We start from the raw sequence: 14,587 nt of genomic DNA on the forward strand, positions 1-14,587 counted from the left end.
TTGATACACCGAGAGACTCGTCGCCAAGAATTCATCCATATTAGGCGATAGTCAAGCAAGATGGTGTGTCCATATAGCCCGGTATTTTCCCAAAACTTGAAAAGGTCAAGGAGAGATTGAATCTAAACACAGAATTAATACACTTTCATTTGGGGATTCCACAAAAATATATTTTTTTTCCCTTGTAAATAGGAGAGAACGAGTAACATCTGATGTATTAAATGATTTTCCAAAAGATTAAAATAAAAAAAAAAAAAAAAGTTGTCATTTATAGCATCTGGAATTACTGAAGTCTCAAATGAAACAATCAGCTTCTCCAGGTAAATGAGTAGTTTGCATGCCCGCACAAATGTAAAAAAAAAATTATATAAATCTCACGAAACTCTTTTTCATTCACTGTCATTGATCTTGAAAATACTATCATTTTAAATTTTTTTATAAGTCTTGGAAAATTCTTTGGTATAGACATTAACCCTGAAAATATAGTTGTTTTGAAAATTTTTTTGAGAATAAATTTTTCTATTACTGTATTTCCTGTTTATCGTAATCAATATAATGTTTTTAACTGCAATCATTATTTATGTTGAAAAAACAAATTTATGATTGTTAAATCTAAGTCAAAACAAAATAATATGTCCATATTTTATGTAATCAAAAGATAAAAAATTAATAAAATTATGTTCAAAATATATTTAAATTTCTTAATAATAAAAACATTGATTTCAATCGAATTTTCATAAACAATTTTAGATACATAATAATTGAAAAAAGATTATTAAAATTCAAATAAAAATTTATAATAATATCTAAGAACCATGTAAAAAATAGAGTAAATGAATCTGGTAGTTTTTTTTAAGGGTAAAAAAAAGAAAAAACTGGAAAAAAAGAGAGAGAGAGCTAAGGGTCAACCCAACACGGCCCACATGTAGCAGGTCTCTAAACCCTTACAACTAACCCTAATTTATTTATTTTTTTAATTAAAGGGATAGATGCATGTTGTCATCTCCTTCATTTCTTTTAAAAAGACTTATGGACGACTTACCTATAAAAATTCAAGGGCGCCATTTTCAATAGTTTATAAAAAATAATACCCAACACAAAAATAAAGGGAAAATGTTAATGCAAATAATGAGGCATTGGCTAAGATCAATAAGATCCTAGACGAGCTTTTAGTAGGATGATATTCTAGTGTGGAGAAAAGAGCTTATAAAAAGTAGGTCGTAGTTGTTTCAACGAACCAATTATGTTGACTTTAAAAGATGAGGAAGGGGTGGTTTTCATCCATGAAGATGCATCATGATGATCAATACCAACCTCTTTAAGCTCCAAGTGCATTGAATTTTGATGGGTGCTAAAAGCAAGATTGTCAATTTTATTCTGTTTCATTTGAAATTACTGAAACATTTCTTATTAATTCAAAAAACAAAACAAAACAGAACAATTTTCATCTCATTTCAAATCTCGATCCATTCAAGGTTTTTCGGCTAAATTTAGACCAGAATGTTCCGGCTTCATTTCATATATTCCATTTCGGCCTTGAAAAGCCATTAAATCAAATTAAACCTAGTTCAATTTAATTAATTAAACTACCCAAGTATAAAAGCTTTTTTTCATTACTATTTTCAATAACAATGATATTAATAATAATATTGAAAATTATTATTACTATTTTCATTAATAATGATATTAACTTTTTAAAATTAGATTTATCACTAATATATATATAATTTGTATTTATGTTTTTTTCATGTTTATATTTTATAGGAATTTAAGCAAAACAATGGATGCTTTAGATCTCATTAGTCATGATAGCATTGATCTAACTTTATATTTAAAATATTCTTGTTAAAACATTTTACTTTCATAATATCTTGATATTTTATTTAAGTTGAATTACTTTAAGTTAAAGATCTATTTAATCTTGACCATTTAGAAATATTTTAAAATTATATTTGTTTGACATTGAGTTTGTATTGCATAATTTATAATTAATTTATCTTCAATTTGAATTTTGTTTGTTGAATTTATATATATATATATATATATATATATATATATAAAACAGTATAACCCTGAAATGACACACCGAAACATTCCAAAACTAAAACATTCCATTTTAATTGAAAAAACAAAACACCTATCGAAACAGAATTGACAACCTTGACTAAAAATGCAATGAACAATCTCTCTTAAAAGGTAATGAGTAAAATAGAGACAGACAACTATATATATATATATATATATATATATATATATATATATATATATATATAAACAGTACAATCCCGAAATGACACATCGAAACATTTCGAAACTGAAACATTCCATTTCAATTGAAAAAACAAAACACCTATCGAAACAGAATTGACAACCTTGACTAAAAATGCAATGAACAATCTCTCTTAAAAGGTAATGAGTAAAATAATTATAGACAACATTAGGTTGACCTTAGTCAAGAAGCTATTGATTGGAATAGAAAAAAAATGCATGGGTGTCATTGAGATACTTGTCACCATTAATACATTTTATAAGTACATAACTCTCCAATAGACTTTTATGATGATGAAGATATATTTGGTCTATAATGTCATCACTGAAAAACCATTCCTCCATGAAAGCAGCATTGTCATCAACATGTTGTACTTAACCATGTGATTTTTTATAAAGAAATGGAAGAAATCAAATAACATTAAGTAGGTGCATATCTATTTGTCTTCAAGGAAAATAGGCCTTAATGGTGGACATGAAAAGGGTTAATGAAAAAAAGAAAGGAAACATGTATCAAAGTGATATAAAAATTACAAAAAGTCAACCTCTAAGAGAATGATATGATCCCAAGTAGGAAAAAAAAAAACCTGACAAAGCTCCTAAAAATCCAAAGAGATAATTTCTCATTCGAGCCCCTATATATGTCAAATGTCAACCTAGCGTGGTCATTCATAAGTTGAATGTGAACCTTTTTTCTTCATATTCACTAGAATAAATTAGTAAAAAAGATTATTTAAGAAGATGGATAAACTCATAGGAATAGGTTTCATTTGGGAGGTGATATACTTTAAATGGCTTATCAATATAATCGTGGTGAAGAAGGTAAATAGAGAATGGATAAGTGATTTCATCAACCTCAACAATGCTTTTCAAAAGGATAATTTTCTCTTATCAAAAGTTGACAAAGTAGACTCCACGACGAGCTCTTCAGATGCTAGCTTAGGATACCATCAAATTTCTATGTACCTTAAAGACAATAAAAAAGATGTCTTTCATGATGATATGGGAAAACTTTGTTATAAGGTCATGTCTTTTAAGCATAAGAATACAAAAGCCACTTCTTAAAGGATGGTGAATCAATAATTCAAAGACAAATTGGTTAAGGACATGAAAGTTTATATGAATGATATACTAATAAAGAGCATGACTTTTGAACACCACTTCCAAATCTATAAGAGGTCTTTTATATTCTTCGCCAATATTGGATGAAAATTGAATTGAACCAAATGTACCTTTGTTATTAAGGGGGGAAAGTTTTTGAGATTTATGGTCAATAACAAAAGGATAACACCTAATCTCGAGAAGGTTTAAGCCATCTTAGACATGAAACCTCCATAATATGTGAAAGATGTATAGAGACTCATCAGAAAATTGGTTGCTTTCAACAAATTTATTTCCCACCTAAGAGAAAATTATATGCCACTTTTCAAAACATTAAAAAACACTAACCACTCCCAATGCCAATGGACTCCAAAATGACAAAAGACTTTTAAATATTTCAAGGTACACTTGTCTTCAAAAGTTATATCTCAGCTCAAAGTAGGTGAGAATTGATTTTTTCTATTTTGGGGGTGGCAGACTCGACCATTAACATCGTCCTAGTTAGGGAGGAGGATGAGATATAAAAGTCAATTTATTACACTAGAAAAACTCTTTATTATGTTAATACTAGATGCCTAAAGGTAAAGAAGAAGGCCTTAGCATTGGCAAGCATAACAATAAAGTTGAAGCTTTATTTCTAAACACACCAAGCGATTGTCTTGACCGACCAACCCCTTAGATAAATTATCTATAAACCAAATATATCAAGATAAATGGTCAAATGAGTCATTGAGTAAGGAAAGAATAGTCTCTAGTACTAGCCAAGACTGGCCATAAAAGGAGATCATGTCTAGGTTTGAAGCCTCACTGGAATGAGTTTAAGCCCTTAATCTAAGCTAAAAAAAGAGAGGGGCTTGGTCAAGAATTTTGAATTTCGTATATAGAGACAAAATGTTGCAAACATCCTATGTTGTTAATTGGTAAAGTTTACCAATCAACTTTTTCTCTATACTATCATTTTTCACTACTCAATAAGCAAAGGGGTCTCTTTCTTTCTCTTAAGACAGAGGTTGTTCTTTGTAATTTACAAAAGTAATGTTGGCCTGTGAATTCACTCCCAGGCTCAAAAGGGCAAGCATAATCATCATTGTTGTCATCAGATTAGTGTTGGTGCTGCGATCTTAATCGAATATTCAAAGATTTTATAAATTTTTCTACAAGTACTTGATAAGAGGTGGATTTATAGAGAATCAAAAAGATTATATAGAGATTTTCCCAGAAAATATTTGAATTTTCTCGGAAAATGAGTATTAATATGTTTTGCTTGGAATCAAGTTCCTTTCACCAATAATTGAAAAATATTAAAAAAATTAGGGTTCTTTCTAAGCTTTAATTTGAAATTTTTTTTTTTTTGAGCTTTTGAAAAAATATAACTAATTGTTTTTCAAGAAAAGAGAGATTCCAACAACGTGAGAGGTTTTTGTTTATGGACTTTTGTTGAAAAAACTATAACTAATTGTTTTTCAAGAAGAAGAGAGAGATTCAATAACCTGAGAAGAGAAAAATCATTAAGAATATTAGATTTTAGTTTGAGAGGTTATATTATCCACTCTCTACTTCTAAGAATTTTTTTAAAAAAAATACCTTGGGTTTCCAATCCCAAGTGCATTTGGTTTTTTTAATAAATACTAAGCATGTGAACCTAACTTGTCAAGTCCATTAGCACATAACCACTTTTTGTGTATTTTTTCTTTGCATTGACTTTTTGTAATTAAATATTGATTAATGCCTTACCTTTTATTTTTAAAATTGTTTGGTTTAGCTTTATTTCTTTAAAAAGTGATTGATTTTTTTGGAAAAAAAAATTAGTTTCATAATTCTTTTGAAGAGGTTATTTTAATTTGTCTCCAATTTTTCTTTTATATTTTATATAAATTAATTATATAACACATGATATATTTATAAAAATAAAAAATCTTTTGTTATTAGCAACAACAATTAGCCTTTAAAATAAAATAAATAAAACATATAAAATAAAAATAATAACTAGTATAAGATTTGCTTTCTCTATTTTAATATTTAATTAGTATTCACAACTCTTTTTTAATATATCAATTCTTATATCTTTTTAATTTATTTTATTAAACATAAACATCTTTTCATCCCACAACTAGAAGAAATCATAATACATAAAAACACATCAACTTATTTCTTATAAATTGATTTAAAATCTCACTCATAACATAGCATATACAGTTAAGAGGACTAGTATTTTCCCAAGCCGTATTAACAAGCACTCATAACATAGCATATACAGTCAGATTGAGATTTGAGACAACTTTAACACGTTGTCTCCATAATTTTCTTAAAATAATTGACACAGTAAGCATGAATACAAGACTCCAATTGATGAGGTGCCAAAATGTTGGTGATGGCCTTGACATACTTGCAATTAGTAAAGAGCTATCAAGAAGAGAGAAGAGTGCTCCAATATTGAGATTTTAATTTTTAAAAGGTTTTAATTTTTAAAATGTTTTTTTATTTAAAGATATATTAAAATAATATTTTTATATTTATTTTTTATATTAGAATATTAAAACAATATAAAAATACTAAAAAATTAATTTAAAATTAAAAAACTTTTAAAATTTTTTAAAAATATTTTTGAAACAAGGCTTTAATGGAGGACGGATATGAAGAGTTGATAGAGTTCTGGCTATTATTAGCACTAAAGCATGCTTTTGAACAATTGATCAATGTAATAAATCTTAATAATAATAATAATAATAATAATAATAATAATAATATAAAAAAGAACAATATTAATTTTACTGATGTATTTTTTTTTCCTTACCGATAAAATTCAGGACAACAAAATAGAAAATAAATAAATAAATTGGGGTACATGTTTGGCTATCATTTTAATAAAATCCTTGGATTACAGTTACTGATACTACAACAAGAGCAAACAAAGAAGCGGATCCACTCAAACCAAGCAATTTATTTTAAAAAGCTTTCAGATGATAATAATAACCTAAAAAGCTTAAATTAAAAGAGTGACCTCGCTCTCCTGTTCTCGCGGGCTCCAGAATCGGACTCGTCGTGAAACCAGCCAACCGATTTCTGCGCTTCGTAAACAAACTGAGAAATGCCTGTAACGTAACACAGATGTCTCAATTAACAGATTCATTCAATCAAATTAATTTAATGAAAGAGCTGCTTGGTGGCTGGCTGACCTTGTTTGACGGTGCGCTTGTTCTCGCGGATCTCTTGAACAGTGGCGGAGATTTTCCAGTAGAGAGGGCGGCCGGCGTAGAAGAGGACGAGCGTTACTACTAGAATCGCCACCACTAGCCGAAATGTCACTCTTGTTGTCGGTGATGCCATTTCTTAAGTATTCTTAGAGGGAGAGAAGAGAGGTTTTGTCGGGTGGTTTTGGTTTCTGAGCGCTAAATAGAACGACTGGAGCAGTGTCAGCGTGTGTGAGTGTGAAAGCTGAAGTTGTAGATGATCCGCGCGTGTACTGTATTTTTTAAAAGAAGAAACTCCGTGATAACAGTTTTTATTATTATTATTATTAAGAGTATTTAAATTAGTTTGTATGTATAAATAATTTCACGAGTTTTAAAATTAATAATTATATAAATTTTTAATAAATTTAAAAATAATTAAATACATAACTATTAAAAAGTAAGTTCAAAATCTAATTAATTTAGTTACCTTTCAGGGGTTATGTAATAACAGTGTTTGCTCCTTATCTATTGGGATTTGTATGACCAATTTGTTTAATTATATCCCTTCTTCAGCCAACTGGATATAAAACAATAATAATAAATCTATCCTAAAATAACTTTATTTATTTTTAAAACAGAAATTATAGACAAGTCTTCTTTATTCAACTGTTACTAGAATAATAATCAAACACTATTTAATAAATTCATTTTCTTATAAAAACAATTTCATTTTTTTTTCAGATTGAGGTTATTATTATTATTACTATTATTATTATTGTTATTTTATTTTAACACTAAAATAAGTTATAATGTGGTTCTCAAAATATTTCCAACTACAAACCCAGAGATTTCAACAAAGCAGCATGTAACTCATTCACTTTATTCTCCCACGCATGGGAGCAGCTTCTTTTCCGAAGACGAGTGTCAGTATGATTACAGAAAGTGAAGGCTACAGGATTATAATGCAGTTTGTAACCAGGAACAATGTGATGAAGCACAGCTTGTTGTCACAAGGCCTACATATATACAGGCCGTATTAATGGCACAGAACAGGAAACATCCTGTTGTTTTTACCTTCACCAACTGCGTTTTATTTCGTTTTGAAGCAGTGACCTCGTGAGTGACCTTGACTAACACAAAGCCATGCATCACAAAAAGTAGCAAAAATCATGCATGGAACAATCAACTGCGAGTGGTCTTCCTAGAGATCCCGCCTCAGACTTGACCTTCGTCTCACCGGAGTAGGGGCTTCACCACTGCCAGGAGTAGGGGCTTCACCACTGCCAGGAAATTCCCATCTGGCAATGACACCATCCCAAGAAGAGCTGATTATCATAGGGTACAAAGGATGCCAGCTACAATCTCTTACAAGACCTTCATGATGATCGAGTGTTGCAACTAGGGCTCCACTTACCTACAAACAATAACAAACTTCCCTCATTTCTCTGCATCAACTACTAATTGAAGCATTGCCAGAGAAATAAGATGTTGATTTTGAAGTAGAGAGCTAATATCACAAACATACCAGATCGTAAATATAAACAGAACAGTCACTAGATCCAGTGTAAATGTACTTCTGGCCAGTGCTGCAACAAGAGAATAATCAAATTGGTGAAGCCCTTGCAATCATCAATACCACAAACAAAATATAATCATGACAAAGCAAAGCCCTAAACCAGACAAGCTGTTGAGCAGGCAGTGTGCGTGGTAGGTCCAGTCCAATTCTACCTAGAAGCCAATTTCATCAGACAAATTTTATCTAACTTAACTGAATACTGACACAGTAAAATCTGTTACAGATGGAAAACTTTCAACTGCCACAACTAGGTAGTAAAACATCAAGTTATTTTGTGTTTCTGAGAAACTAAATTTAGGGTAGTCTGGACAGTAAAACCAGATAACCAGAAAGAATAACACCCTGGGTCAATCCTTTGACCAACATGAAGCCTGGCTTTACAGGAAATTCAAGACAAAAAATGCATTTCAACAACTGACTAGTACCTATATTCTGGAGAGAAGTAACAGCGAATGAGAGTGCGCAAGATTGAATGACCTCTGTAAGTGGTCACAGACTGGTCACGAGGATGCTTCAAGATTTTGGCATGGGGTGGGTACTCCATCCATCTATAATCCCAGTCAGAATCTCTAAGCCTTGGAGTGCTGTTTGAAAAGAGGCAAGTCAGTAGCAAAATTGATTTCAGGAGAGCATCAATCAGTTCTGGTACAAGTAAATCAGATCCTTTCCAAAATTTGGTGGGTTAAGCACGTAATTCTGTCTTTTCACACTGTAAACTCAAACCAGCTTTGAAAATACACAGGTGCGGGAAGAAATTTTTAAATTAGAAATGTGTATGCCCACCCCCTACCCCAGATCTACAATACACAGGTGCATGAAGCAATTTAAATTAGAAATGTGTATCCCCAACCCCCCACCCCAAACCTTTAACATGTTAATTCATCATCAAAAAGTCCATTTGCCTTTATCTGCAAATCCAAACTTTTGAAAAAGTTTATTCATTCTGCAAACAATTTATAAAAAGATGTGGAGCGAGGCCTCCAAAGCCAAGTTGGAGGATGCTACACCCTTGAGATGACATATTGTAAGAGTAAATGTCTTCCGTCCTATCTCCAAACCCAGATTTGACAGTTTCAGGTATACGCTAAGCAGAATAAGCAAAATAGAAAATCGTTGTCTGTTAAAGACACAATACAAGCCATGTACAATAAATTGAACAAGGCATACAACTTGAAAACTGTTAGCATCAATCTGAGTCCACTTGGCTCCACCCAAGCTTCATCCACCAACAGAAAGTACTAACTACAAGTTCGTCACATGGAATAAGAAATTAAAATGATCAACTCCTAACAAGAATGATTCAAACTTATAGCATGGTAATATAAACTTAGAGGAAAGCAATTAAAAACCATGTAAGTAAACATCTAGGGAATGAGTGTGTGCAAGTTTGCATGGGGTGAAAGGGGGAGGAAGCAGTAACATTACTACTCTTTAGCATTAGAGGACATCTTTCGAATATCCCATAGTTTGGTAGTCTGATCCTTTCCATTAGAAATAAAATAACGCCCATCTCCACGGCTGTCTATGAATGTAATGCCTTCTAGATGTCCCATCAAGACCCCTGCTGCTTTTCCTTTTGAGATAAAGCAACGCCTATCCCACACCTGCAGAAATTAAAGTAAAAGACAAATGAAAGTTCCTTCATTAAAGCAACCAATTAAGAGATGCAAAGTCAGTGCCATGTTAAATTTCAGCAAGCGTGAAAAGGCATCATTATTTATTTAAACTGGCCTGGTTCATGTTAGCTTTATATAGCTTGTAACAAACTGACAATACTAGCACAAAGTAACTGTCAAGGCACCAGTAATAAAAATTCTGTTCAACCTACAGTGAGGCATCTGCAAACTGTTTAAACCAGAATGAATATTGGGTAGCACTATGGAACAAGATGACCTAAATCTTTAAAGGCTAAAGAATAGCTTTCACCTTACAGAGGTTATCATCACTTCCAGAATACAAGAGATGGCCAGCTTCATCCGCAAAACATACTGTGTTGACATCAGACTGCAAGAGCAACACAAATCAGATCATGATATATCCAAAATACCAAAACCTGCTTGAGAGGGAGCCCAAAAAATTTAAGAATATACTGTGTTAACATCTTCATTTTAATCACTCTTGCCAAGAAAAAAGTTCACAGATGTTCGCTGTATTTCACTGAAATTCAGAGAAGGGAAATGGTAAAGAAGGGGATAAAGAGAGCAAGTATGAACAAGAATACAAAGCATCGACTTTTGAGCAGGAAAGAAAAATAATTATACACTTGATGATTTAGTTCTGTATTTCACTCAAATATAGACCCACCCTGCATTCAGGGAAGGGAAATGATAAAGAAGGGGAGAAAGACAACAATTAAGAAAAAGAATACAAAGCATCAACTTTTGAGCAGGAAAGAAAAACAATTTCACTTGTATGATTTAGTTTAAACTTCTTTAGAACCCATGTGTGAAAAGTAACAGTCTTGGCCTGCTGCCTTCTTACTCTAAAATATGGACTGATGAATATGCCATACAACTAATTTCTCTAACAATTAAAATTGAGAATGAAACAAGATATTGTCTTTTACAAAGCAAATAAATTTACTGGTCAATAGGCAGGCAAGGGTCTGCAATTTCAGTTTCAAAGGAATCAGATAGACAATTTAGCAGCATTTATGTATACAAACTAAAACTACCGAGTAGTAATACAAGAGGAAAGTTGCTTACAGATTGTCTAGCTGTAACTTGCACCTCATCAACCAATTCCAAACAAGCAACAGATTCTAACTTTCAATGACCCCACTAAATTTCAAAATCCTATAATGTACAAATATGATACCTTATGTGCAGGAACTCGGAGACTGCAGGTATTTGCTTCAAGATCATAAATATATATTGAATTATCACTACTTGCAGCTACAAGCTCTCGCCCATCAGTTGAAAACTTCACAGAGAAGATCCCAAATTCATCATAATCATCGTAATCAACAGAAAAATCCAAACCATTATGAATTTCCTGCACGTAGAAATTTTGATGTGAATGAAACCAATGGCCATTTGCTTTGTAAGATTTATGAAAATATTAATTGATCACCTTGTGGCACTAAAAATGATGAAGAAACAAAAGTAGGACCGAGTTATAATCATTGAATTTCCAAAGAAAAAAACTGGCTGTCTATAAGAGGACAACTGAGTAAGCCATAGCTCAAGGTGCAGGATTGCCTCTCTGTAGCGCAAAGTGGTTTAGTCCAATGAACATCTTACTTACCGAATTGGATGATCACAAGCATTATGACCATAACCTGATTTTTAATAGTCATGATAACAGGGCCCCTCACCAAGAACAAGGACTAACTCACAATGATAAATATCATCTAGCCAGACAATGGTGCCCTATAACACACAGAACAATGCACATCATACAGAACCACAATCCATGGGGAGAGCATGCAATACAATCAATGGGTAAATTAAATAGACATCCTAGCAGGGAATAAAAAAATTCCCATCTATCACCATTGATAACAGCTAGACAACACAGTAATTCCAAGATGACAGTTTAAAGGCATGGTTCCGCAAAAATAAAGCTACTATGACAGAAGCTGAAAAGATATTAGCCTTTGATCAAACACCCGCATATTATAGGAACTATGGAGAAAATCCACAAACAAGTATGACTTGTGGCAGACATACCGTTACATTTGCTAGTGACTCTGTTGCAGCAGATCCAATATCCACAATATGGACAACAGGTGACAAACTAGCATACACCTGCACGATTAACATTAAAGGTTAATGAAATCAACAATGAAAAAGCACTTCATCCATGTTATAAAATTAAATTGTATTGCATGTCAAGTCTACAGATCAGTTTATCTCCAGTGAAAAGTGGCATAGTTACACTCGGGAACAAGGATGAGCTCTACACACTTGATAAAATTATGCTGGCCCACAATGAGCCCGGATCCAAAGATGGACTAAGTTGCAGTATGACATTAGACAAATTGACTCATCATAGAAAACCAAAAAGATATAAGACCTAAAACAACCAAGTAAACCTTGTTTAAGGCTGCAACTATAAAAAATTACAAGGGAGCACTTGAGCCGTGTCCATAATGATCCAAAAAAGGCATCCACACAATCCAGCACACAGAGATTGAATAAGAAAATGCATAGAGAGATGACCACACATTCTCACACACACACACACGCACACGCACACAAGCACAACGGCAGCACATGAGAGCAATCAAGAAATGGGCAGGCGGATAATCCACCAACCTGTATGTTGAACAAGATGAGAGCTACAAAATTAAGACAGGAAACAAAGACAGACCCTGAAGAAAATTTATGTTTGGTATTAAAAAGACGTGATCCACCAAAGAAGAAGTCCTCCACTAAGCCCAGAGAACTTGCATTAATGCACTGAACTATACTATAATAATTGACCTTCTATCTCAGTAATATATCCACTTTTTTTTCAACTAGAGTCATCAGAAACTTACAAGGTAGCGCTGATTGGGCGAAAGACATGTATCGGTAATTGTCCATCTTAAACTCTTGGCTAAAATGTCCTTCTGAATTTTCCATCCCTTATCCACATTATATATCCTAATGTGGCTTCCCTGTGGCAAAAGAAACGTATATACTGACTTAAAAAACAACAATACAGACACTCCCGTTAATTTAAGAATCACCAAATCTTTATGAAGCGTCATGCTTGCTCAAGAGTAATTACTTTATTGATAGCCCCCCCCCCCCCCCCCCCCTCATGTTACCTGGCATCCAGCAACAAAAAGAGTTCCATCATATGAAAACTGAGAAACATAAGTCCGACTATTCAATTGGTCCACCGTGCAAGGACCATGTACAGGCAAATATCGACTTAAAACATGACGACTATCTGCAGATGAGAATCTCCCTCTTCCGGAATAATTACCCTCTCGACCAACCAGCATTCTCATAGTTGAGACGGGCAGCCTCGACCTGCCAGGCACGTCCCTGCTCAAAAGTTCATGAGGCCGTGACCTGAGCTTTGTGAGTTGAGCAATCTCATGATCAAGATAATCAGAAACCTCATTGGGTCCTTGACTTGTAGAGGATCCCTTGCCAGCAATTTTATCATCACATAAATTACTACTCTTGCGTGTCCTACTCATGTTATCCTTATTTTTCAATTCCTTTAATAACCCACTTCTAATTTACAGCCATGGATACTGAAACTCAATGAAGCTAATTGTTATCGGCATAAACAGCATCAAATCCTGCGAAACAGAACAATAAAAGCAAGAGAAATGAAAAAAGGTTTCTCCATTATTCGAAGAATCCAATGAGTATCTAGCCATCAAACTATGTAAATTCGATAACCAGAGGCTAGAAAAGACTCTAATTTTCAAATTCTCTCCATTTCAAAGCAAACAGATTAAGATAATTTAGAATCAGAGCATTCATAAAATACAAACTTGATTGAAAGAAAAAGAAGAGAAACTGAAAGAAATCGAGGTAATGAACTGATCCTAACATTCTCACTTCATATTGGCAATCAATCAAACAATATGTTAAAGAAAATAAAAATAAAATCAAGAAAAATAAAATAAAATCAAGAAGAAGAAGAAAAGTACACTTCTTTGAGATAGAGTGAAAGAACTATTAAACAAGTAAGTAGGAAGTGTGAATTTAGATATATGTTGTTGGCTCTGTAAGTGCTGAGCAGTACTGTTGCCAGGCAGCATGGAAATTGAAGCACAAGGGCACCTAGTTACCAGTTAAACTGGTAGATGAAGGAACACGTCAACGTTGCTTTATATGCAAGGATACATTGTTTATGTCACCCCATACGCATAAACGACATGCCAGTTTTAGGTCAGGTTAATTAGAGGTTGTGGTCCCTGTACTTTATCAATTTGGTTGAATTTAGCCCTTCTCCTACTAATTTGATGGATTGAGTCCCTCTCCTATCAAAGAATCATTTTACTATGAATTGTTACAATATAATAACAATTTTACCCTCCAATGGGCAAGCCAAGAATTGCAAAATAGGGGGAAAATGATCTTTTAACTTATTTCATTTAATATTAATAGTACATTTCATCGTTATTTTTTTTATTCTTTTATTTTTTTTTCAATTATATCTTTTATTTTATTTTTTTCATTTAATTTTTGTATTATATTTGATCCTTATTTTTTTTTTATTTTTTAATTCTTTTTTTAATTTATTTTATTTTTCAATTTCGCCTCTAATACTTTTATTTCATTTAATTTTATATTAGACTTGATCTTCATTCTTGTAATTATTATTTGATTTGTTTTTTAATTTTTGATGATTACAAGTTTTGTTTCATGATTTTTTCGGGTTTTTTTTTTATTAGGTAATCCAGTCTCATAAATCGAGTCACAGATTTTAAAGATTAGTTTGGTTTGAATTTGGTCTATTTTTTAGGTTCATTTTTAAAAACTGATTTTTTTTTTTACAATTTCAACTTTCAATGTTT

The 14,587-nt window shown here is 32.3% G+C and overlaps 2 protein-coding genes across 3 annotated transcripts; both read right to left on the reverse strand.

Annotated features, from left to right (window-relative positions):
• Positions 1–6,116: 6,116 nt before the first annotated feature.
• Positions 6,117–6,827, reverse strand: LOC133696970 (uncharacterized). The gene is made up of 2 exons (XM_062119279.1): positions 6,546–6,827; positions 6,117–6,461 (listed from the first exon to the last, which is right to left on the reverse strand). Exons 1-2 carry the CDS (start codon positions 6,694–6,696, stop codon positions 6,358–6,360), a joined length of 255 nt encoding a protein of 84 aa, XP_061975263.1. The 5' UTR covers positions 6,697–6,827; the 3' UTR covers positions 6,117–6,357.
• Positions 6,828–7,390: 563 nt separating this feature from the next.
• Positions 7,391–13,911, reverse strand: LOC133697469 (LEC14B homolog). Of its 2 annotated transcripts, none has more exons than XM_062120033.1 (10): positions 13,813–13,911; positions 12,875–13,360; positions 12,602–12,721; positions 11,790–11,867; positions 10,936–11,112; positions 10,045–10,122; positions 9,544–9,722; positions 8,544–8,702; positions 8,068–8,128; positions 7,391–7,956 (listed from the first exon to the last, which is right to left on the reverse strand). In XM_062120033.1, exons 2-10 carry the CDS (start codon positions 13,253–13,255, stop codon positions 7,744–7,746), a joined length of 1,446 nt encoding a protein of 481 aa, XP_061976017.1. In that variant the 5' UTR covers positions 13,256–13,360; positions 13,813–13,911; the 3' UTR covers positions 7,391–7,743. The 2 variants fall into 2 exon arrangements, with proteins under 2 accessions (XP_061976017.1, XP_061976016.1); XM_062120032.1 differs by having other exon boundaries at positions 13,718–13,909.
• Between the last annotated feature and the right edge of the window lie 676 nt (positions 13,912–14,587).

The sequence above is a fragment of the Populus nigra genome, chromosome 6 (assembly GCF_951802175.1).
Source record: "Populus nigra chromosome 6, ddPopNigr1.1, whole genome shotgun sequence".
Classification (NCBI taxonomy): domain Eukaryota; kingdom Viridiplantae; phylum Streptophyta; class Magnoliopsida; order Malpighiales; family Salicaceae; genus Populus; species Populus nigra.

Coding starts and splice junctions, on each gene's coding strand:
- LOC133696970 (XM_062119279.1), bottom strand. CDS start 6,696: ATGGCATCACCGACAACAAGAGTGACATTTCGGCTAGTGGTGGCGATT. Junction 6,462..6,545: donor CAAGCGCACCGTCAAACAAG/GTCAGCCAGCCA, acceptor GTTACGTTACAG/GCATTTCTCAGTTTGTTTAC.
- LOC133697469 (XM_062120033.1), bottom strand. CDS start 13,255: ATGAGTAGGACACGCAAGAGTAGTAATTTATGTGATGATAAAATTGCT. Junction 11,868..12,601: donor CGCCCAATCAGCGCTACCTT/GTAAGTTTCTGA, acceptor TTAATCGTGCAG/GTGTATGCTAGTTTGTCACC. Junction 8,129..8,543: donor TACTTCTCTCCAGAATATAG/GTACTAGTCAGT, acceptor CTCTTGTTGCAG/CACTGGCCAGAAGTACATTT.